This window comes from Leucoraja erinacea, chromosome 25 (assembly GCF_028641065.1).
Source record: "Leucoraja erinacea ecotype New England chromosome 25, Leri_hhj_1, whole genome shotgun sequence".
NCBI lineage: Eukaryota > Metazoa > Chordata > Chondrichthyes > Rajiformes > Rajidae > Leucoraja > Leucoraja erinaceus.
The window spans coordinates 15,458,647-15,484,657 of NC_073401.1; the positions used below are offsets into that span (position 1 = coordinate 15,458,647).

Sequence of the window (26,011 nt, forward strand, 5' to 3'; positions counted from 1 at the left end):
CTTTGGTCCACTCACCTGAAAGCTACTTCAGCTTGACATTTCCACTCTGGGGGAAAGAACTGACTGTCTACCCTATACCAAGTTTAGAATGTTTAGATCACAATTGTGCTGAGACCTGGAGCCTTGTTATCCTGTCACAACTCAAACTAAACTCTTAACAACCAAGCTATGATACCCGCCAAGTTCCTCCACCTGTTTGTACTTTACTGAGTAAGTTATTGGTGAGCAAGTACCCCTTACAATAACACCTTCCATTGCTGTGATAAATGTCACTGTCCTAATGAAGCATGACTTAGCTAGATTTGGTTTGTCATGCATTTTGCAACTAGGACACATCTTGGCAACATTTCATTACTATTTAAAATGGAGATGAGGAGGAATTTCTTTAGTCAGAGGTGGTGAATCTTTGGAATTCATTGCCACAAATGGTGGTGGAGGCCAAGCGATTGGGTGTTTTTAAAGCAGAGATTGATAAGTTCTTGATTAGGAAGTGTGTCAAAGGTTATGGGGAGAGGGCACAAGAATGGGATTGAGAGGGAAAAAAATAGATCAGCCATGATCGAATGGCGGAGCAAACTCGATAGGCCAAATGGCCTAACTCTACTCATATGTTTCGTGGTCTTAAGACTAGAGAGTAAAAAATAATCACCTTTAGCTCGGGTTCTTTGATTTTTCTGCACCCTTTTTATTCAATTTGATGACATATATAGACTTGAAATCACACTTTGCAGGTATAAACCACATCCGTTGTAATACATGGGAACTAATTGCAACAACGGTCAGAAATGTTTGTTTCTGTTGCATATTTTCTTGACCTAGAACAATATTGAATTTGGGGAATTGCCTTTAGATTTATTAGCCTCATGAAGTTTGTTAATGGAACGATAAAGCTTACTTCTGAAACACTTGGAGAGCACACGAGAATGGGATTTTTATGCGATTTTTATGCAAATGTTGTGCAATTTTTAACTGTTAGTCTAATGTTCAGAGAGCACACTGACAACAAATTCTATGATCACTAAATCCATAATACAAATGTATCTGTTCAAAGTGTCTTTGTTCTGCATTGAATAGAATGTAGAACTCCATTCTGTTCACTGGCGTACACATTGATAGAACCAGGCAGTGTAGGTTTAGATATTTAGTTTGGTAGTTCCACTGCAAAAGTTAAGATAAATGGCCTTTTCGCTTATCACAGGTGGAACAGTTAAAGTAAATAAAGAAGTAGGTGGTTGAAGTTGTTTCCTGCTAGTTCCTCGTTCAATGATGGAACTTGCTGGGTGCAGACACAATAAACTTCAGCTTCTGATCATTATATTGTATACTTTTTGGAGTTTTGGTTAAAATCAGAATATGACAGCTGCATTACTGCTTGCTGAAGATGTGCAGGATTTTTTAGTGTTGACAGACATAGAACAGATTTGGGAAAAGGTTTAAATCATTTTTTTGGTCCTTTTCCAGGTTTAATTTGAATGGGGTTTTTTTCTCAGTTTGAATATCTGTTTGAAAACTTGTGATATACTATTTAGTAATGACTTCATTTCCTAATGTTGATTTGTGAGCTCCAGTTCTTACCTTGCTCAAAATATGGAAATATTTCTGTCGGTGTGTAATGTCTAATAATACTCCACAAATTAAGTAAAACGTTGAGTTTGATATTAAAAGAAATATAAATATAGGGTGGCTTTGCATTCAAAAGATCATTTCCATAACTAATCTATTTTAATTTTGCATGCTTTCTGCTTTTGAATTAGCTTTTATGGTTTATTCGATGAATGTTGCTATGGCATTTGGAATGTTGGCATCTCTCTACGGTGACTTCATGCAAGCTGTTGGTGCCTCTATTCGTATCTTTGAACTGTTGGATCGCAAGCCAAAAATCCCCTGTGTGGGTGGAAATCGCCTTGATTCCCTGGAAGGCCGTAAGTGGATTTTTAAATTTCTAATTAAGTTAGCCGAGCTGCTCTCTTGTAGATTTAATTGCTCAAAAAATACTTATTTTGTTGAGAAAGTTTCATCTGCAAATCACTGTTTTCGACCAGTTAATAAGACCATATTATGTCTTATAGGAGCAGTATGTAAGAAGTCTTGACCTATAGTCTTGACCAAAGTCTTGACCAAAGCAAAATATAACCATGGGTTAATGTTGTTCCTGTACTTTATCACCCTGCCGTATTGTATCCCTTCAAAATGTAGTAACCAGACTGGAAATAAAACATTGAATCAGTAGTTTGCGGACTTTCAAAGTATTCCACTTTGCAAGAGCCATTTGCAAGAGAGGCATTTAAGAGTAATTTAGAGGTAGGTGTATAAACAGGGAATGGAGGGATATGGATCATGTGCAGACAGAGAAGATTATTTTAACCTTGCATCATGGTCAGCACAGACATATTGTGTGTTATACTATTTTGTTAAGTATAATTTGACTTGCTCACTCATTGTAAATCAGTGCTCCTGGAGCTCCGTCATGTCATTGAATCAAGAAAAATGTACTCTAAGTTACATCTGAGAATGACGTATAGGCAGATTTATTTTTTACGTGTTTCTCAATCTGACACCCAAAATGTATAATGATTGAATATTGGAATTGTGCTTTAATTTGTTCTCCAAGTCATAATAAAAACGTTGCCATATTTGTGCACAAAAAAAACAGGACTCGAATTCCAGAGCGTCAGTTTTACGTATCCAACCAGACAGGCGTCCCGGGTTTTGAAGGTCAGTATTTTTTACCTCAAATTCTCAAACTCCCAATCTCTTTTAAAGGAGGCTGTTCAAGATTGCCCATCAATCCTCTTTCAGGAACCAGGTGATCACTCAGATCTCGAAGAGACTGCATGATTTCATCTTGTTAAATTACTGGACTTGGTTTAAGGGAGTGAGGCAATAATGGAGAAATTATTAATAGGAAAACATATGTATGATGGTACTGCAGATGCTGGTTTACACCAAAGATAGACACAAAATGCTGCAGTATTTAAAACTTTAGACTGATGAAGGGTCTCTACCCAAAACGTCACCTATTCCTTTTCTTCTGAGATGTGGCCTGACCCGCTGAGGCAGAATTCTTTGCCTCAGAGGGCGGTGGATGCTGGTTCTCTGGATGCTTTCAAGAGAGCTAGACAGAGCTCTTAACGATAGCAGAGTCGAGGGATATGGGGAGAAGGCAGGATTGGATGTGGATGATCAGTCATGATCACATTGAATGGCATTGCTGGCTCGAGGGATCGAATAGCCTACTCCTGCACCTATTGTCTATTGTTACTCCAGCATTTTGTGTCTATCTTCAATAGGAAAACATGCATGGTGGAATGATCGCAGTGCTGTTAGCTTTAAAGTGGTAGTGCAAAGCCAATGGACCACCACCATACACATGCTCAATTGTACCAGTGCCATTTTGTTGGGGTGAAATCAGTTCTAGTCCAGGACATTGGAGTTGAAGATTGGCAGTGTTGGACTTGAGCCACATCTCACCCAGTCAGGACAGGCACACCGACTTCAATTCATTAAGGTAGAAATTGAGTTTTTGCAACAGTTCAGCAGTTTTTATAATAACTTTTTGGTCCTAGGCCACTATTGGATTATTTGATCATTTCAACTTAAAATTCTGTTAGAAAACTCCTGTGTAACTTGTGCAAGGCAGCTGCACTGCATAAGCAAAAGAAATGATTGCCAATTCTGTAAGTGCACTTCTCCCACCCCATCCAAATAACACAGCATTTACAGGTGATTTGCTTAAAGGTGTTACAGTGAAAAACCTGTAATGAAGAATTTTTAACGAATTATTAATTAGGGGCGGCATGGTGGCGCAGCGGTAGAGTTGCTGCCTAGCAACGTTAGAGACCTGGGTTTGTCCCTGACTATGGGTGCTGTCTGTACGGAGTTTGTCCGTTCTCCCTGTGACCGCGTGGGTTTTCTCCAGTGCTCCGTTTCCTCCCACTCCAAAGACGTACAGGTTTGTAGGTTAATTGGCTTCGGTAAAAATTGTAAGTTGTCCCTATTGTGTGGGATAGTACTAGTGTACGGGGATCGCTAGTCGGCGTGGACTCGGTGGGCTGAAGGGCCTGTTTCTGCCCTGTATCTCTAAACTGAACTAAACTGAATTATTTTTTGTGCAGATGTGAGGCTCTTCTGCATCAAAAAGTGATACTACATGAGCATCTAAAATATGATATATTTTCTCTTGTCGTGCTTGCAGGAATAATTTTAGAGCATAGTACGATGTCTCTGTGATCAATGGAAACGTTCACTTTGTAGGAATTGACTTTTGAAATCGAACCGGGTAACGTGGTCGCACTGGTTGGTCCATCTGGTGGAGGGAAGTCAACTATAGTCAATCTGATAGAGAGATTCTACGACCCAGACTCTGGAAGAATATTACTCGGTATGATATTTCTCAAAAAATTAATTGTTATTCAGTTATACATATCTTTAAGTCCTACATGCTGCCAACAACAGGCTGAATCTAATTAGCATTTTTATGGTGAAAAATATGAAACAGTCTAAGAACATGGCAGCACGGTGGTGCACCATAGAGTTGTTGTCTTACAGCACCAGAGACCCGGGTTCGATCCTGACTAAGCGTGCTGTCTGTACGAAGTTTGTACGTTCTCCCTGTGACCACATGGGTTATCTCCGGATGCTCCCGTTTCCACCCACACTCCAAAGATGTACGAGTTTTAGGTTAATTAGCTTTGGTAAAGATTGTAAATTGGAGAAATAAGGAGAAGTAATGTGGGGAACAGTCGTTGCTTATGGTAAAAAGTAAATCCTGCAGAATTAATGTTTCTCTTTTTGCCAGTGCTGGCGGACCATCTGAGCATTTTCAGCATTTTTTTGTTTTCACGAACATCCTGCTTGGCGTACAATGAAGATTTGTACTTCAATCATAAAAATACTGCAATGAACAACAAACAAAAAGTAAAGATAATGGTCCAGGATTTTCTACAACAATGAAATCATCAACAGAGGCTCTAAGTTGGACCATTCTTCCAAAACCTGATCTGAAAATTTTGCAGCAATCAAACTATGTATGGCCGGGGTGGCACAGTTGCGCAGCGGTAGGATTGCTGCCTTACAGCATCAGAGACACGGGTTTAATCCCGACTATGGCTGCTTTCTTTACCGAGTTTGTACGTTTTCCCTGTGACGTGCTCCAGTTTCCTCCCACACTCAAGACGTACAGGTTTTGTAGGTTAATTGGCATCTGTAAAATTGTAATTTGTCCTTGGTGTGTAGGTTAGTGCTAGTGTACGAGGGGATTGTTGGTCGGCACGGACTCGGTGGGCTGAAGGACCTGTTTCCATGATGCTTCTCTAAAGTTGAAAGACCAAAGACTGCTTTCAATGATAAAATGGAGACCAGCATTCCAAACCACATGCAGCTTGTTGTCAGAGGTCCACATCTATTTGGAGCTGGTCTTTATTAATTTTAAATGTAAGGTCATGAACTTGGAAAATACTTTGTTCCATCACTTGTGGATTAAAAATGTTGAAAAACTGGCAGCGGGGGAGGTCCGGGTTGTCATTGAGACCCCTGTACAGAGATGATAAATGTCCTGGGCATATTGCAATGATTTATTTTTAAAGTGAATGGGATGCTGGCTTTTCCATCATGAGAAGTGGAATGCAGGGGTTTAAAGCAATGATGCAGCTGTGGAACACATTCTGACTATCACACATGAGGAAAGAGATGTTAACCTTGGAACAAGTAAACTCAGATTTACTCGAGAGATATCTGAATTCTGGGAAAGGGATAGAAATTAGAATTGTATGTTATGGACTGAAAAGGTTGAAGGATGATGCGATTCAGATTCTCAATCGTTAGGATAAGTGAAAAACATCAATCAATCAGATTTATTCATCACTTACACAATAAAGTGCAGTGAAATGAACTTGCCAGCAACAGTACAATAAAAAAGAACACACAATACACAATAAAAATTTAACACAAACATCCAGCACCGACCGCATTCTTCACTGTGGTGGAAGACACAAAATATAGTCATTTGGCTGATGAGGAAGTCTATGAATAATTTAGAGTCTGCAGAAATCTCAAAATACTTTTTTGCAAAGGGCTATAGATGCTGAGTTAAATATTAAATTAAAAACTAATTTTAAGAACCAAATGCTGTTCAGGATATGGGGTGAAACACAACAGGTGTATGTGTTGTGTCAGACTGTAATCACAATCTCACAATGCCGGGACATGGTTGACAGGCTTAAGTGTCTGATACTGCTCTGACATTCGTACGTTGTGCATTAATTTAATGAGCGATAGATTTAGATCAATGTAAGTTAGTAATTACAGGCTTTTTAAGTTTAGCTGGTTCAGGTTTAGTTATTTAAGATATATCCAATAGTTTATTTTATGCAGTTATTTACATTCTTTATTTTAAGAATATTGTGCACATGTCCTTTGTAATGGATCCTCTTTCAAAACAGGTTAATTTACCCCAAGTGAGTTGCTGGACCAACTAAGTGTATTTGGCAGGATTACTGGGGAACTATAGCAGCACAATTAAACTAGGAGATATCCAAACCATTTTATTGTAAACTTTGCATTGATCGATGTAGTCGCTATCTTTCTCTGTATGATGCAGAACCAGAGATTGCATTCACTGATTTCTCTCTTCTATCCACTCAGATATGACATTTCTTACATTTAAAGAATCAAGAGGTGCTGAGAATGTAAAACTAACAAAATATTGACTAAATTGAAAACTTGAAGTTATTGACAAATATGTTCCAGAGCCTCTTCCAATCTTGCATATAACCTTATTTTTTCTTGGTCTAACCCAACATATAAGGTGCTATTTATTTAAGGTTCACCAGTTCCATGGCAGTTTTGTTTCAAGTTGGAAAATGTAAAATTTTTCACATTCTGGTATGATTATTAAAACAATCTGCACATTCTGCTTTTTCCAGCGGTGTTTTATAGCAATGAAATTTCTATTAAAAATAATGAAAACATTGCTGCGCCTTGTGTAAAAGCATTCATTTATAAAAGTCACTTAGATTTCAACACATTACTGGGACTATTCTGTTATTGCGTAGTTTCCAACTTGAACTTGTACCCTGCACATATGACGTTCAAATGTTGAGGAGGGTGGGAAGAAAGATAGAAGCTTGACAATTTGCTGCAATTTGGGTGCCAGATTTAATTGCATCTTATATTTCCTCCAGGTCATCAGAGTGTGATCTGTTTGGAGGATGTGAACAAACCTTGTGTTATCAATGTATTCTTGAGAATATGTAAACTATTTGCTTTGGGGAAGAGTTTGAGCCATTTTTTTCTTTCAAATTATTCTTTGTGATTTAATTCTGAACACATTCCTATTTTCGTAACTTTGCTGTTATTTAACCATAAAGTACATTTTTCTGTAAATGAAAATTACAACAAAGCAGTCTTTTAGATTTTTATTTCTCATTTGCAATCATTTACAAATCAAATTGGATCTTTGGAATTCCACTTGCGCACTGGGTCAAATGCTTAAATCAGTGAAGGTCTCATGTGTATTTTGGCTTAAGCTAGGGACTTGGGATATGTTTTTCATTTTTGATGTGCGTCTTTCAACAGTTAGTCTGTTTCCAATTGGGGTCTTTGGCACTGAACGGAATATTATCCATCAATTTCAGTTACCTGTAGTGGGCTTCCCCTTGTTATGCCTGATAATCATTGTTTCACTGTAGATATAAATAGGTGGTTTGTTTGACTATATTGATCCATTTCACCACAATTTGTCCCCGAACTTGGCGTAATCTCCTCAAAGGTCTCGCATTTTTAAGCAGAAATTCTTTTCAGTCTAGATTGCGTTTGTATAATATTTTGCACCAGTTTAAAAGGCCTAAGGCTGAAGGCTGGCTCTACCCAGAAAACAAGCCACGCCACAGGATGTATTGCTCACCAATTGGAGATTCAGCCATTTGCTCTCTTCTTGGAAGAACCTTTGAATATTAAGCTCATTGTTTCGGGACCCAAGACATTGTAAAGCTTTTCAGTTTACCAAGTAATTTCTGTCCCCCAAAACAATGTGAATACTTTTGTTTTACATTATTTTTTACTCGGGGATAGTAGATTGTCATTGATTAAAAATGTTGATCCTTTGTGGCACGTATGTTGATTCAATCTACTTCAAGTTACCATCTCATTGTTTCAAGGAACATTTACAAGGTTAACATTGAAAGTTACTTTGCACGATTGTGCTGGTTCAAAGCCAGTTTTTTGCATTTGCTGCTCTGGTCAGGAATTTCGGCAACAACTTGAAGAAACCTTTCAACAAGCATAGTTTTGGATGCAATTTACTTGAGTAAAAGCAGAAAATTGCAAAAAGGTTCAACTGATTAACAGCATTTATGAAGAAAACAAACAGGGTAAATTATGTTAATGATATTTTGATAGAACTTGAATATTTCAAAATAAATAGCACAGTTTTTGGCATGTAGAAGTGCTCACCTCAGGTTCAGTGTTGTAATAAGTTAGTGGATGTCAATAGGGCTGGCAGCCAATGGACTACAATTGGATCCTTCTACTGAAAGGGATTGTAACATTGGCTAAATTTCCATCCTTATTTCTGCGTTGTGAAACAGTTTTTGAAAGCAGCAATCACCAGGTGAGCACAATATCAGGCCCACTGCAGATTTGAGGACTGGCAGCTCATATTCTGCTTGGGCAGCTTACAACCTAGCGGTATGAATATTCATTTATCCAATTACAAGTAACCATTGCATTTCCTCTCTCTCCGTCCATCCCCCACCCTAGTCGTCTTGTGATTTTCACTGTTCGGATCCCTCGCCTTGTCCACAGCCAACAATGGACCATTGTGATCTCTGCCATTCCCGAGTCGTCGGCACCGGCTCTGTTTTGTTCTCAAACTTTTCATACCTCTAGTTTCTCTCTACCCTGACTCTCTGTCTGAAGAAGGGTCTCGACCCGAAGCATCACCTGTTCCTTTTCTCCAGAGATGCTGCGTGACTTGAGCTAGTCCTGCCTTTTGTGCCTATCTTTGGTGTAAACCACCATCTGCAGTTCTTTCCTCCACAATATCAGGCTCAACTGAGATTCAGACATTAAAAATATATATTTATGGTGGTAGAAGGAAATTACAGGGTTTCAGCATCTTTGGTCATAAATTGGAGTTTGAAAATAATACCACTGGTCCCCATATTCAAAGTGCAAGAGTACTCAGCAGGTCAGGCAGCACCAGTGGAGGGAATGTGCATCTGGCGTTCTATGTGTATGCATTTGGTATCTGTGTGATATGTTAGTAGTAAAGTTTGTTGTTTTTGGAGGTTTACATTGATAAACTTTAAAATAATTTCATGTGTTTTTTAATTAGGAAGATTCAATCTACAAAACTTGGATCCTCAGTGGTTCCGGCAGAAGATATCGATCGTTAGTCAGGAGCCTACGTTGTTTGCAACAACTATTAAGAAAAACATAACATATGGAAGAGATGCGAACATGGAGGAGGTAGGATATTACAAACTGTGCTGCAGCTTGATTGTGCAGCGGCAACATGCGGAGTTTTGGTAAATAAAATGCTTGTATAAACCATTTCAAAATATAAAGCATAGAAGCAGGCCTTCAGGGCCATATAACCATATAACCAATTACAGCACGGAAACGGGCCATCTCGACCCTTCTAGTCCGTGCCGAACACATAATCTCCCCTAGTCCCATATACCTGCGCTCAGACCATAACCCTCCATTCCCTTCCCATCCATATAACTAACCAATTTATTTTTAAATGATAAAAACGAACCTGCCTCCACCACCTTCACTGGAAGCTCATTCCACACAGCTGCCACTCTCTGAGTAAAGAAGTTCCCCCTCATGTTACCCCTAAACTTCAGTCCCTTAATTCTCATGTCATGTCCCCTTGTTTGAATCTTCCCTACTCTCAGTGGGAAAAGCTTTTCCACGTCAACTCTGTCTATCCCTCTCATCATTTTAAAAACCTCTATCAAGTCCCCCCTTAACCTTCTGCGCTCCAAAGAATAAAGCTCTAACTTGTTCAACCTTTCTCTGTAACTTAGTTGCTGAAACCCAGGCAACATTCTAGTAAATCTCCTCTGTACTCTCTCTATTTTGTTGACATCCTTCCTATAATTAGGCGACCAAAATTGTACACCATACTCCAGAATTGGCCTCACCAATGCCTTGTACAATTTTAACATTACATCCCAACTTCTATACTCAATGCTCTGATTTATAAAGGCCAGCACACCAAAAGCTTTTTCTTTACCACCCTATCTACATGAGATTCCACTTTCAGGGAACTGTGCACAGTTATTCCCAGATCCCTCTGTTCACCTACATTCTTCAATTCCCTACCATTTACCATGTACGTCATATTTTGATTTGTCCTGCCAAGATGTAGCACCTCAAACTTATCAGCATTAAACTCCATCTGCCATCTTTCAGCCCACTCTTCCAACTGGCCAACTCATCCATGCTGACCAAAATGCCCTATCTAAGCTGGTCCCGTTTTCCTGCATTTGGCCCATATCCCTCTAAACCTTTCCTATCCACGTACTTGGCCAAACGTCTTTTAAATGTTGTTATAGTCCATGCCCCTACCATCTTTCTCTGGAACCTAATGCCATAAATCTAATTGAGGAAACTCAATCACCCGTGCACCTGCAGTTCCTTGTATCTGCACTTGGTATCTGTTTTGATTTTCCAAGATGAAAACCATCACAAAAGTGATCAGAAATGCTTCTATTTGTCTGACTCGCTGAATTCGTCCAGCATTTAGTTTTTTGCTCAAGTTTGCAGTCTCTTGTGTCTCCATCCCTGCTTCTATTTGCATATTACTTTTACAGCCTCGGATTGTCTCGAGCAGATACAACCAATGCATATTAATAGTCCTTAATGGTAGTATGCGAAAGGCAATCAAAGCCATTAATCTTACCTCAGATTTAAATTGGGAATTTCTGTTTTAACCTTTGTTGTAACTGGAAGTTCAAGACTCCAATTCTTCATTTATTTCACATTATTTTCTTTCGGGTTAAAAAGACTTTATAATTGTGTTCGTAGTGAACTCCTAACACTGACATGAATTCTTCTTTTGGCTCGACCAGCCATAAGCTGTGAATTTGCTTTGACACGAAATGTTCAACTCCATTAGTAAGTTTATAAGGGAGTAGAAAGGAAGCGGTAAAAATGAAATATGGATTTTAATGAAATTGATTAATACAAATTTTAAATATAACTATTAAAGCTGCATCAAAGAGTTATGGGAAGTGGAGCTTGTTTAGACTGGAGAAATAGAGAGACTTATGAAGTATTTAACATCCTGAGAGTATCAGCGCGTTAAATGCTTACGATAAATGCAGGAAATGTGCCAAAAAAGCTTGGGTTGAGGCTCTAAAGAACAGAAGAGTGGACAGAGCATATAACCTCTTGGTGAGAATATAAATTCAGAGCAGCTATAACTCAATTATGATCAAATGGATCAAAAGAATTCTTTATTGGTTTTTCGCATTCCTTTTTGTTTCCAATCGCACTTGGAAGTATTTGTAATAAAAAAAGGATTACCTACCAGGAATACCGCAGTACATTCTACTGAAGGAATTGGATTAGTGCTAACGCAATGTTTGGTTCTCAGCTCATATCACTTTGAATAATTTGTGGGCTCTGGATGATAATATCTGTAGAGATCTGAATACTTGGAACAGCTGTTGGTTGTGAAAGAAGAATTATAAACACAGGCAAGCTCGAGCGTGTTTAATCATTGGGGGCTTGTGATTGTTGCAGTATTTCAACATGAAGCATAATGGTGAGGAAAAACATTGAACGATCCACCCACCCACATGACTGCAGTGCCTTCTGCACCACAATCTGGACATTAACCACTCCACCCAAAAGCCATGTAATCTCCCATGAGCGATGGGGGGGAAAAAAATCGATTAAATCCCAGGTCAGATGAAGAAAGGCAAGTTAATTTGGAAAATTCCAAACCATTCCCCCTGAGCTATCAAAACTAGACCGCGCGATGACTTTGACCTTTATTAATGGAATACAGCAACTGTGTGGGAGATCTCGAGTCCAGCCAAAATCGTTGTTTTTATCTGAAAGAATTCAATGGCTCAGCATTCACCACTCTGGCCAGCAGTAACGTTTACTTTTTCAGGGGAAAGAGCCTTGCCCAGTTAAAAATCTTTTTTTTTTTTTTTTTTGTTTTTTCATTTACCTCGCGTTTATTTTTAGTTTAATTTAGAGCCCAGAAACAGACCCTTTGGCCACCTGAGTCTGCGCCGACCAGCGATTCCCACACACTAACACTATCCTACACACACTAGGGGCAATTTACAATTTTACCAAACCAATTAATCTACAAACCTGTACGTCTCTGGAGTGTGGGAGGAAATTGGGGCACCTGTGGAAAAACCCACACAGGTCACGGGGAGAACGTACAAACTCCGTACAGACAGCACTCGTAATCGGCATCGAACCAGTGTCTCTGGTGCTGTAAGGCTGCATCTCTACCACTATGCCACCGTGTTGCCCCCATTTTTGTTGTAGAAAATTGGGTTCAGATTTCAGTTTCCACGATTTTTAGACACAATGCCTCAACCAGTTTGATTTGAATTTTATTTGTAACTAAATGATGATGGTTCTTATCCAAACCAGGTCATTCCACAAAAGACTAAGTGAGGTGCAGATTTAAGTTGCAAGTTACCACTTATCATCAGTTACAAATACATTATTATTTCAGAGACACAGGAAACTGCAAATATTGGATTATTGAGTTTTCACACAATGCTGGGGCAATTCAGCATACCAAGCAACTTGTCTGCAGAAGATGGATAGGTGACGTTTCGTGTTGGGACCTTTCTTCCGGCTGGAAAAAAAGGTCCCAACCCAAAATGTTGACTTTCCTTTCCCTCCACAAATGCTGCCTGACCGGCTGAGTTATTCTAACACTTTGTGTTTTGCATTACCTATTCTGTGTTGTTTTGGGGTACAGGTACTTAAAAAAAAAACGCAACCCAATGTACTACCACAAGATTCATCACTTATTCCCCTTAATCACAGATACAAATAATCAAATATTCAACTAAACTATAGACAATCAAAGGGGAAATGTATAATGTAGTTCACTTCCTAAATTGTAATTCAAGTCGGTGCATGTTTCTCAAAATAATAGTCTGCATGTGCAAAAACGATCACAATAGCATTTATAATGTTGCTACAGTGCCTAATACTGTTAAAAGGTTCTCACCACTCAAAGGATTATGTTAACTGATCCAAAAAGTGAAATGTGTTAGCTCATCAGCACTAGACTGGCGAATTGACTGAAGGGTGAAATTGTGCATCAATGTTTGGGTGAGCATGGTGGTGCAGCAGTAGAGTTGCTGCCTTACTGCGCCAGAGACCCGGTTACAATCCTGACCATGGGTGCTGTCTGTATGTATGTATGTATGTATGTTTGTATGTTCTCCCTGTGACCATGTGGGCTTTCCCCACCAGGTGGTCTGGTTTCCTCCCACACTCCAAAGACGTACAGGTTTGTAGGTTAATTGGCTTCAGTAAAAACAATTGTAAATTATCCCTGGTGTGTAGGATAGTGCTAGTGTACGGGGTGATTGCTGGTGGGCCAAAGGGCGTTTCTGGGCTGTGGACTGACATCACAGGAGTATAGGCCACACTTCCTCCACTTTAATTGTTCTCCAAAAATTATAACATCCTGACTTGGGTAAATAACATTGTTCTGCCGTTGATGCTGGTTTATAATTCTAGAGATCTCTCTGTCCCCGCCATCGCATGATAAGCTGTTGATGGGCATAGATACTGGCCTCTTGTGTACACTGCCCAGAATCCAAAGAATTAATTTTAAATTAAGGAGAGGGAACCTGTTGATCGTGCTGGGTAACAAAACAGTGATGGACAGAGTCTTTCAAGGCCAAAGCACACAAAGGTAAGAAAAGCCTTGCAATAAGAATAGGAGCAAGGAAAAGTGGAAAAAGGAAAAGGCGGGAAAGATGAGGAGGGTTTAGAAAGGGTACAGAAGTTGGCTGGTTCAGAGAGTATTAACTATAGGAGAGGCTGGACAAACTAGGATTATTTTCTCTGCAGCATTGAAGTCGAGGGGTGACCTGATAGAAGTATATAAAGTTATAAGAGGCATAGACAGGGTAGATAGTCAATCCATTCCCAGGATCAGTGAGGAGGATGGGGGAGAAGAGTGGAAAGAGATTTACGAGACAAGTGTTTTTACAACGAGAGTGTCAGTTTCCTGAAAAGTGCTGCCAGGAGAAGTGGTGCAAGGCAGATAAGATAGCAACATTTAAGAGACATTTACACAGATATGTGAACAGGCAGATTTAAGACAGATGGCGCGATTCTTGGCTATTAATGGAATAGGGATATGTAATTGTGCAGAAGAATAGTGCTGAAATAGAAGAACAGCCATAATAATAAGTGGCAGAGTGGGTGCAAGAGACTGGATAACTAACTCTTGCTTCTGCTTAAGCATCTGTGGAGGGAAATGGACCATTGACAATTCAGATTGGGATCTTTCTTCAGACAGATGACTGCTTGTGTTAATTTGATTATGTAACCTTTGCTAATGTCTCCCTTTTCAATCGGTTGCTAATTTTCATTGCTGTTTTTACTTCAATGCTTCCTTTTATGAAATTATATTGTTTTCTAATTCCTTTGTCCTTGCCCAATTGTTACCATTCAGCATTTTCAAAGCAACTTAATTAAGATCTGCAGATTTTACAACCAATAGAAAATTCTTTACATTTGGGCTTTAGATGGGGCCATATCTTGCATTTTTTCTTTCAAGTCACGATTTTTCTATCTCATGAGCCGTGTACCGTATATTGCTACTTTTCTGATGTAACTTGAATGTATGCATGTGCCTACTGACTGTCACAACAACAGTTTCAGTCAAATTTTGCCCTACCTCGTAACATGTATTTTCCCTTTATAAAATAAGCTTTCTAGGTCACCTCTGCTTTACTTGTGGTGAAGATGTGGTGAAGATGCTCTTTGGTGTTTCCAATATTGTGAGCTCCCAGTTTTCATCGGGACATCTACTACTGGCAGTGAGCAATTTCATGTGCAAAAGGAAGAGATTCATTGCTGTGTGTGTGGCCAGCTGACATAACAGCAATGTTGGTTGAAATAACACCATATCATTTGCCTAATATTTTAACTGAGAGATTTTATAGTGCAGGGAAAACCAATGATGGATAAAAAAAATCTCTTCCCTCGGAATAAAAAAATGTGGTAGAATGGGCAGCACAATGGCGCAGTGGTAGAGTTGTTGCCTTTCAGAGCCAGAGATCCAGATTTGATCTTGATCACGGGTGCTGTCTGCTTGGAGTTTGTACGTTCTCCCCGTGACCTGCATGGGTTTTCTCCGGGAGTTCCAGTTTTCTCCCACACTCCAAAAACGTACAGGTTTGTAGGCTAATTGGCTTGGTAAAATTCAAAAAATTGTCCCAAATGTGTGTAGAATAGTGTAATGTACAGGGACCAAGCCAGTGCAGACTGTTTAGCTGAAGGGCCTGTATCCACATTGTATCTCTAAACTAAACTGGATTAATATTTTACTGCAGTGTTTTCTTCTTTTACAACATTAACTTGCGGTTTGAACGCTTCTCGACCTGCTCCATCAACACCTTTTTGCAGTTGGATATTTTTGTGAACAGCCCTCGTGTTTTCAATTACATGTTTGTCAGGAGTGTGCACTTGAGAGAACTAGGTGTAAAGTATGCTACAGTGCAAAAATGAGCCACTTTAAAGATTGCATCTGAACTTAGTTACAATACATTAACTAGTCATTAATAAATCAACGGCAAATTATAATGGATAGAATGCAGATTGTGAAACCAATTCTTTTAATAAATGTGCATGGATTTTTTTCAATTGTAAGTATAATTGGAGTCAGCTGCATGAATTCATGTAGTAACTGTTTTAAATTAACAAAGGGAGCTAAGGAGCAAAGAACTTATTTTTTTTCTTGGCTAATGAGTAACTTAAATGTAGATCATAGACGGCAAAGAGCCTTCCATTAAATCGGGCAAGCACCTCTTTTATTTTGCACATAAACTGACTAGAAAAAAGCCACGCGCAAAGTAAATATGTATAGGAACCTCACCAAACAGTGGAGTGCATTAACATTTTCATGCATAAACGAATTACAGGATAACATGCATACCTTATCTTTTACAGTTATTTGCTTGAAAGCTCCGATTCTGAATTTTTGAAATTATCTATCCAGTTACGACTTTCAGTGGATAGGTTTGCATGCAGAAATTGACTTCTGTAGTATAAATGTTTAGTGGTGGCAGTGGGCACAGTGGTTTAACAAGTACAGTTGTTGCCTTACAGTGCTAGACAACCAGCTTCAATCCTGACTAGGTGTGCTCTCTGTACAGAGTTTGTACTTTCTCCCTGTGACTGCCTTGGTTTTCCCGGGGGAGCTCCAGTTTTCTCTCGTACTCCAAAGATGTATAGGTTTGTAAGCTAATTGGCTTGTGTAAAATTGTAAATTGCCCCTGGTGTGTAGGATAGTGCTGGTGTACGGGGTGATCACTGGTCAGCGCCGGTTCGGTGGGCAGAAGACCCTATTTCTGCGCTGCATCTCAAGTCTAAACGTCTAAAGAAAGCAATCTTGAATTATAAAGAAAAACAAATCTTGCATGTCTAATGAGGCCTCTGGTCCAGATGAAATGTCCTTTGATTTGGAATGAACGTCATTTATCTTTTCCAATGCTATTGAAATTATTGTATAGTCACAACTGCAAATGCTGGTTAATAAAAAAAAACACAAAGCCCTGGTGGAACTCAGTGGTTTAGGCAGCATCTCTGGAGAACATGCATTGGGGAACATGGATATATAATTGTAAATATTATATACATACGTTAAACAGGCCCCTTCTCTAGCTGTTTTTAAATCACTCCTGAAGACGTATCTATTCTCCATGGCCTTTGTAGACCAGTGAGGTGTTGAATTGTTTATTAACTTTATTTGCTTGGTTTTGCTGCGTTGTTTGTACTTGTGTTTTATGTTTTTTAATTTATTGTTTGGATTTTTGTATGTAATTTATGCGCCTCGTGTTAGTTGTATGTTCTGTTGTTCTGCCTGTTTTATGATGTCTTGCTTGTTTTCTTTTTTCTGTACAGCACTTTGGTCAGCTTTGGTTGTTTTTAAGGTGCTTAACAAATAAAGTTATTATTATTATTATTATTATACTGTATGTAAGACTTGCAATTTATACCAGTGTAAATCTGTGTAGGGAGGTAGATAGATCTTGGAGACTGAAGAGTACAAATCCTTTTCTATAGATGCACAAGACTGCAGGTGCTATAATTTGGAGTAACAAACTATTGGAGGAACTTATGGGGTCAGGCAGTGTCTGTGGTGGATGACGAATGGTTGACGTTTCGGGTCGAGATCTTGCATCATGAAAGAGTGTGGAGAGGAGATCTCCGTTCTGAGGCAGGGTTTGGCCTGAAACGTCGACCAACCCCTTTGCGATATTGGCAAGGTGCTGTTTGGGTGCTTGTACATTGAACATAAAACAGTACAGCACAAGACTAGACCCTTCAGCACACAATGTATATTCTAAAACATAATGCCAAGACCATCACCTAGCAACCCACACATTACCCCTCCATTCCCTGCAAATCCACATGCCTATTCAAAAGTCTATTGAATGCCACTAATGTATCTGCTTCAAACACTACCGCTGTGAGTGCATTGCAGGCATTTGTCACCCACCCTCAATAAAAACACTTGGCCCGCACATCTCTTTTAAACTATGCCTTTCTAATAACGTAATGCCTCCAGTTTTTACTTTTTCTATCCTGGGGAAAATAGTCCAACTGTCTAACTTATCCATGCCACTCATAATTGTATATGGACAATAGGCAGTAGGTGCAGGAGTAGGCCATTCGGCCCTTCGAACCAGCACTGCCATGCAATGTGATCATGGCTGATCATCCCCAATCAGTACCACGTTCCTGCCTTCTCCCCATATCCCCTGACTCCGCTATCTTTAAGAGCCCTATCTAGCTCTCTTGAAAGTATCCAGAGAACCGGCCTCCACCGCCCTCCGAGGCAGAGAATTCCACAGACTCACAACTCTCTGTGTGAAAAAATGTTTCCTCATCTCTGTTCTAAATAACTTACCCCATATTCTTAAACTGTGGCCCCTGGTTCTGGACTCCCCCTTACATCGGGAACATGTTTCCTGCCTCTAGTGTGCCCGAACCCTTAATAATCTTATCTGTTTCAATAAGATCCCCTCTCATCCTAAATTCCAGAGTATATAATCCCAGCCGTTCCATTCTCTCAGCATATGACAATCCCACCATCCTGGGAAATAACCTCGTAAACCTACGCTGCACTCCCTCAATAGCAAGAAGAATATACGTCTATCGGGTGTCCCCGCATCCTCCGGTGTTCCAGAGAAATCAATCCAAGTCAGTCCAACCTCTCCCTGTAGCTCATACACCTAACCCAGGCATCATTCTGGGAGGAGGTCAGGGAGTAAACATTTGTAAGTTGCATCCCTCGCAACGTACAGTGACCTAGTGGGAACGGCACACAAGTTCCTGCAGCCTAGCATTTAATTTGCACACACGAAGCTCCAACAATAGCAACCCTGTGACAAAACAGCACACTATTTCCTTACGAAATGTGTAAGAAGGAACTGCAGATGTTGGTTTAAACTATGGACACTAAAGATGGACACAAAGCTGGAGTAACTCAACGGGACAGGCAGGTTCTCTGGAGGGAAGGAATGGGTGACGTTTCGGATCAAGACCGTTCCTTATCTTTGTCTACCAATTCTATTCTACTTCATGCTTTTAAATTTCATGTGATTTTACTTACAAACGCTACTTGACACTGAGGAACTTGTCAACTGGGGTGTAATGAGTACAGATTCTCTGTCTGTTACATAGCACTGCTGTAGTTTCAGCTAGATAATTCTTTTTGTGTTTTATAGAATTGGTTTCTTACACGTGAAGGGCTTCATTACAGAAATTTCCGCTTATTGTTGCCTGCAAAACTTTAACATATTTGCCTGCCCACAAAAGATGGGAAGCAAATGGCAGAATAGTCAATGGAATATTGAAGTTAATAAATAAGTTGACTCACTTCCATTTCTTGTGGAAAATTACTTGGCATTTCACCTTGCGATGCATTTAATTACTTGCTGTTCCTATCTTTGCAAGTTCCTGCTATCCTGATCTCAGTTGTCCTCTAATTCTGACCATTTATTGATCCATGATTTTCACAGCCAATAATCAGCTGCTTGGGCCCCGAGAGAGGAACTTTGTGTCTAACCCCCTCAAATGTGAAGTATAAAGGGAGAAGTAATGGGAGCCTGTCAGAAGGATAGAGGCAATTGTGGGGCATTATAATCTACCTATGAATCGGGAGAATCAGTTGTGGAAAAGTGGACTAGATGAGTCCATAGTTATTCAGGACAATTTCCAAAGGCAGCATGTTCTCGGACCAAACAAAGTAGGTTACACTAGATTTGGCAATGTGCATGAGATTGAATTCACAATTTCATAGTGAAGGCATCCCAAGGTAGCAGCCATCAGGATAAGTGAGTTTGACATTCACTTTAAAGAAGAGAAAAATGGGACCAAGGCTGGTGTTTGAAACTTATAATTGGTGTTATTTGAAGGCATTAAAGGAGAGGCAGCTAAGGTCAAGAGAGTTCAATTGTTTGGTATAATAGAATTCTGCCAGAGCTGCAGCTTTACAGGCACATTAAACACAACAGCAAATAAATATACAATAAATTATTAATTACTCTCGGTAAACCAGACCATGACGGCGGAAGCGAATTATTTATACTTTCTGCTGCCTTGAGCACAGCTTCCTGTCGATCCCTTCAATTGTAGGGCAGTCAATACCAGTAACTTTAGACTTTGGAGAAACACATAAAAACAGGCCCTTCGATCCGCAGAGTCTACGCTGACCAGCGATCATCCAGTACACAAGCACTATCCTACACGTGTCTTCTTGTGTTTGGTGTGCAGAGCATAAAGTTGTAGGTCAACTTGTTTTAGTTGATCTATTTGTTTGTGCACGTCGGGTTGATTGCATTAGTCGAAACAAGGTGGACCACGTGAAGGTTGCAATTTCCCACCCCATCCTACGCACTAGGGATAATTTACTATTTTACCGAAGCCAATTAACGTACCAACCTGTATGTCTTTGGAGTGTGGGAGGAAACCAGAGCACCCAGAGATAACCCACGCAGTCACAGGGAGAATGTACTATCTCTGTACAGACTGTTCCTCTGACAGTTTGTTACTCCTAATTACAGCATCTGCAGTCTCGTGTCTCTATAGAAAATGATTTATATTCTTTATTTCCTCAGATCTATTTCCCCCCCCCCCCCCCCCCCCCCCAAAGATTTACACTGGTATAAATTGCAAGGCTAACGTACAATATGAAAATAATATTGTACAATACTGGGATAGAAACAGAAACATAGAAATTAGGTGCAGGAGTAGGCCATTCGGCCCTTCGAGCCTGCACCGCCATTCAATATGATCATGGCTGATCATCCAACTCAGTATCCCGTACCTGCCTTCTCTCCATACCCCCTGATGATCCCCTTAGCCACAAGGGCCACATCTAACTCCCTCTTAAATATAGCCAATGAACTGGCCTCGACTACCCTCTGGGGCAGAGAGTTCCAGAGATTCACCACTCTCTGTGTGAAAAAAGTTCTTCTCATCTCGGTTTTAAAGGATTTCCCCCTTATCCTTAAGGTGTGACCCCTTGTCCTGGACTTCCCCAACATCGGGAACAATCTTCCTGCATCTAGCCTGTCCAACCCCTTAAGAATTTTGTAAGTTCCGGATTTTTGTAACCCGGATGGGCGGGTTGTTTGGAGAGAGGTTTGACAGGTTAGGCATGTGTGTTGGTGTTTAGAAGAATGAGGAACAATATGATTGGAACATATCGGATCCTGAAGAGGTTTGGCAGGATGGATGTGGATGTTTGACAATCTAGAAGGAGAGGGTCCCCATTTAAAAATACGAACTTGCTCATGATCAGGCATTCTTTTTCTTTAAGTGTTGAGTGTTTGGAACTTTTTCCCAAAGGATGTTGATGAGAGTTTGTGACTTTTTAAGGTAAAGGAAATTTTAATTTGCAAGGAGTAAAGGTTACTGAGGGCAAGTAGAAATGAAGTTGAGTTCACAATCGGATCTGCTATATTCTTATTAAATGGCAGAGCAGCCTTGGAGCTAATGGACTTCATCTTCTCACTTATCTTTGTGTACCTAACGTCACCTTTTAAGAGGTTTCTTAAAGCCTATCTCAGTGACCAAGCTTTTGATCATCTAATTATGTTCTTATCTCAGTCAAAACATTGACAATGCGTCTCTTTAGCCCCTCTGGGTGTATTATAATGGGAAATTACGTTTATTTATTCCTCAACAAGGAATTCACTTCAAAAAATAAATTGAAGGTCTTCTACCACTGAATGAAAAAGCCAGCAGCATATGTTCTGTCTGTCAGCGTGAGAACAGTGTCAATTCGGAGCCCAAAAATAAATGGTAACTGACCTTGACATTTGGACCCCCTGAGGTATTGCATTTTCGGAGTCCATTTCCTTAAAATTGTAACTTGAATGAATGTCTTCCTGAACCAGACGGGCTGACTGATGTTTTTTGTTGTTACTGAGAGCTTATCCTTGTTCCTGCTTGTGTTATAACTCATTCTTTTCTTTCCTTCCTGTCCACAAACTTTCCAATCTTTGGTAATATCTTAAACATATTTATATTTAGGCTGGAGAATATTGGTCGTGGGGTTGGTGGAAAGGCAACTTAAAATGTTTAAGAAGGAACTGCAGATGCTGGTTTTAACCGAAGATAGACACAAAGCTGGAGTAACTCAACGTGACAGGCATCATCCCTGGAGAGAAAGAATGGGTGACGTTTCGGAAGACCGAAATGTCACCCATTCCTTCTCTCCTGAGTTACTCCAGCTATCTGTGTCTTTCAACAGAAAATGTTTAAATGTTTGGCTTTGACAATGGCATAAAAGTGTCTCCAAGAATATCAAATGCCACAAACTGTCATTTTTTTATCTTTCCATCTCAAAATATTGCTCCTGAGAATGTAATAGGTGCATGTAAATGTACGGCTACAACCATGTACCAAATAATCACTTTGCACTTTCAAGGTGCAGAGTGGTTAATAGTTATTAATCCACTTGTAAAACTCTCCTCTGTTTCTGGAAATTGTATGAGTATCCATTGTAGAATGTACTCACTGGTTTAGGAGATAGCAGAGAAAATATATCATCTTCAAAACACAGTGCTGGAGGAACTGAAGGGTTAGGCAGCATCTGTGGAGGGACTGGATTGGCGATGTTTTGGGTCGGAATCCTTCTCGGAGTCTGAAGAAAGTTACCGACTCAATGCCGTCTATTCATTCCCTCCACAGATGCTGCTTGATCTGCCGAGTTCCTCCCTTTGTGTTTTGCTCAAGATTTCAGCATCTACAGATCATTGTGTCTCCAAGATATGTTCTTGTTGATGTCATGCACAATTTACTGGTAGATGACTAGAAAGAGATCAATTGTCATTTTTAAAGGTTACCATATTAGTTTATTGCATTGACCATTCTTGTTTGTATGTTATCATTTCATGGACCATTGCCACTGCAAGATTTAAGAACGGGTAAAAAAAAAGATCTATAATCATGGTGAAGAACCATTAACTCCTTAATTTGACCTGTTGGCTCAATTGTCTATTTCTTAAGGGTTTGCAGCCCAATAAGCTTCATGCAATGCAATTGCTAGCAACTAGACATTAAAATTGCTCCCATATTTTACTATTGATAAAATTCACATTATTATCTGATATAACAGAAAGACATAAGCAAAACATTAAAATACAGCTGTTATCGGCTACCAACAGTCTGGAATTCTTGATTTCTGCAAGCTGCTAAGAGACTCCTTATTAGCCAAGAATAACCATATGCTTCCAGAGGAAAATCTTGAGGAACTGATACGAACAGAATAATTTTATTCTTTAAAAATGTACTAATCAAAAAACCTGATCTATATTGCAGCGGGAAAACCAGATAATAGTTTAATCCTGTATTTCAACATTAGTAATGATAATTATGTACACCATAGCTTTTCATACTGAATGGGCACAGCAAAGGAATAAAAGATTGTAAATGAGTAGCTTTTATTTATATTTAGACTGGGGAATGGTGATCATTGAGCTGATAAAGCAGCAGGAAATACTTTGGGACCAATGGTACAAAAGTTTCTGAAGGAATATCAAACGGTACAAACAAAATAGAAATCTTGCTGGGCCACCCTAGTATCTCAAGGTGTTTCGATTTTTATTTTTAGTAAGAAGGGTCTCGACCCGAAACATCACCCATTCCTTCTCTCCAGAGATGCTGCTTGTGCTGCTAAATCACTCCAGCATTTTGTGTCAACCTTTCTTTTTAATATGTCAACTGGAAGTTTTTGTGGTATAACTTAAAAGATAAGTGCATGTATTTGAAAGGCTTGACAAGTCGTATATACCTCACTGTATTTGTAATACTGGTAATCTCATTGTTGGTTATAAGCATCTAATTGTGTTGGAATATATGCTTAAGAAGAAATTAATGAATGGCTGGAGAACCAAGAAATCACACTTAAAGCCAGTTTGTCCGTCAGTTTCTGATTATTAATCAGACAATGGGCATTGTTTTTCTGCTTGCTTTTAAAGGATTAAATGTTCAAATTCTAGACATCTTCATATTGATAAGATTGACTGACCTTTGCATTTAAAAAATAAAAAAATTAAAAGTTTTACAATTTACGCCTTAATTAGATCCTCCATAAAAGTGTGGTTGGTATTAGTGTGACAGATATATTTGTCTCAGTTATTTTGGATCTGAGGAAACCAAGTATTATATCTCAGTGGCAATTATTGTAGTGTAAGGTAAAAATTGTTCTAAATTACACAATGATCCGGAATACCATGTGAAGTACGAAGAGCATTAAAACAAATTGTAGAATTGCCTTTTTTTGCAAGGACCACAACATTCAAGAAAAATGTGTCTTCTATTGTAATTACATTCTTTTTTAACTGCAACTGCCAAAGTTCAAATCATTTTTGCATCTTGTTTAAATTTTAACTTGCTGATGCTCGAGTACAGTTTTGATTCTGCTTTGAACAAAGGGGGACCTGGTTGGGGGGAGGGGGGGGCACTAGTTTAGAATATTACTCAATTACCTTTTAACTTCTAAATATTATAAGGAATTGTCCACTTGGCTGCCTTTAAATCTTAAGACCACTACATCTTATCCTCTTTGCTAAATTAAGCTTTAAGAAAGCAAAGCTTAAAGCTGTGATGGTCAAACTTTGGCTGAATGTAATTCTTCTTTCCTTTTTCCCAGGTGATTGATGCAGCCAAGAAGGCAAATGCTCACGATTTCATTCTGGCCTTTGAGGTAAGGTTATGGATGCATGAAATAATATCAGTTACTAAGTCCAAATCCAGTTTTTGCATGTAAATCAATAAGGGCTCGTTGAAATATTGTTAGACAGTATTTTGCATCACTCATTGTTTTTGTGTGATTTTTGTTTTTAAGTTTTCATGGAGAGGATTATTTTCTAATAATTAACGTGCATTTTTCAATGAGATTAAATCATTGCAAAAATTAGTAGGCGTAGTGTATATTTCCTTTAAAATGAGCTATAAACATGCACCAAAGAATGTTGCCAAAGATAGTGTTCCAGGGAGCCACGTGGGCCCGATCCACGAAGCCCAACGACCAGAACACACCCCGGTAGACTAGACCCGCCCCACAGGCCTCCCAGGGGACTGCGGTCAAGCCGGGCGGCGACGTCTGTCTGGGCCAAAGAGGCCTCAGGGTCGGTGGCAAAGGGGGCAGCGGGGACCTCTGTGGTGGCGCAGCTAATTTCAAGTTTTTGTGTACCTTGTGTGTTATGACTGTCTGCTCCGGGGATGAATAAAGTTAATTGTATTGTAGAAGTTAGCATTTCATGTTTTGGGCATAAATGGGTGTTTTTAACCATGTTTTAAAGTTCTAGTTTGTGGTTGTAACATGTTGAGGTTACATTAAATATGTATGCAGCTATAATGTTATAAATAGTGATTTCATATAGTCATGCATATTTTTTATCTTTTTTTTAATGGAATGATATTAAGAAGAAATAACGACAGTCTGGAGAATCCTCTGCAGGTTCAAGTGTATCGCTGCTGGCAAATTCATTTCACTGCACCTTTGGGTGCATGTGATGAATAAAATTGACTTTGACTTTGGTTATACAGCATGTGGGGAATGAAAAACAGAGTGAACCTTTAGGGTTCATAGCCCTTCATGAAATTAGAAAGCATATTGAATTTGGGAGGTTAAATGTTCAATCTTTTGCGACAGTAAATAAATTAGAAAAGAAGTCCAGAATTAAACGAAGTCTGAGTGAATGAATGAAGAAATGTAGATGACATTTGGGGATTTAATAGCTGATAAAAAGTTTGGCTATGACCATTTTCAGTTATTTGAGACCTGATCTATTCTCTTTTAATGCACAAGTCATCATTGCATTCTTCTTTGTGACCTGGAATTACTGTGGGAATTGCTAGAAAATACCAGCGTCTGGGTCACAACTTTCAACTAAATTTAATGACCTGGAAATGTACGTGCAGGGCATGAGCTGGGAAAGTGAAGGATGAGAGTTAAGTTTCGATGGATTATATCTATTAATACAATTCTTTTCAAGCAGTACATTTGTCAAGTCATTTTCAAATGTTAATGGTTATTGTTGAAAGATGTGCTGTATTTTCAGAGTGCTTTGGAAAATGCAGCAAGTTTAAAAACAAATTAGTAATCCTGGTTGTCTACCATTATTAGAAAGATAAATTGAAATGCAGCTAGCAGCCTTTTCCTGACATCCTTTGTATTACTTTTACCACACTTTGGAGTTTTTGCTCTGTGTAATTTCTCCATTTGGTTCGTTAATTGAGGATCAAACTTTCC

The 26,011-nt window shown here is 39.3% G+C and overlaps 1 protein-coding gene across 1 annotated transcript in view; it reads left to right on the forward strand.

Moving 5' to 3' along the window:
* Nucleotides 1-26,011, forward strand: part of LOC129709447 (ABC transporter B family member 1-like) — a 115,089-nt gene that overhangs the window by 48,304 nt on the left and 40,774 nt on the right. The window contains exons 13-17 of the mRNA XM_055655851.1: nt 1,755-1,922; nt 2,654-2,715; nt 4,255-4,381; nt 9,335-9,468; nt 24,407-24,460. Coding sequence (XP_055511826.1) covers nt 1,755-1,922; nt 2,654-2,715; nt 4,255-4,381; nt 9,335-9,468; nt 24,407-24,460 — 545 coding nt within the window. The remainder of the gene's footprint in view (nt 1-1,754; nt 1,923-2,653; nt 2,716-4,254; nt 4,382-9,334; nt 9,469-24,406; nt 24,461-26,011) is intronic.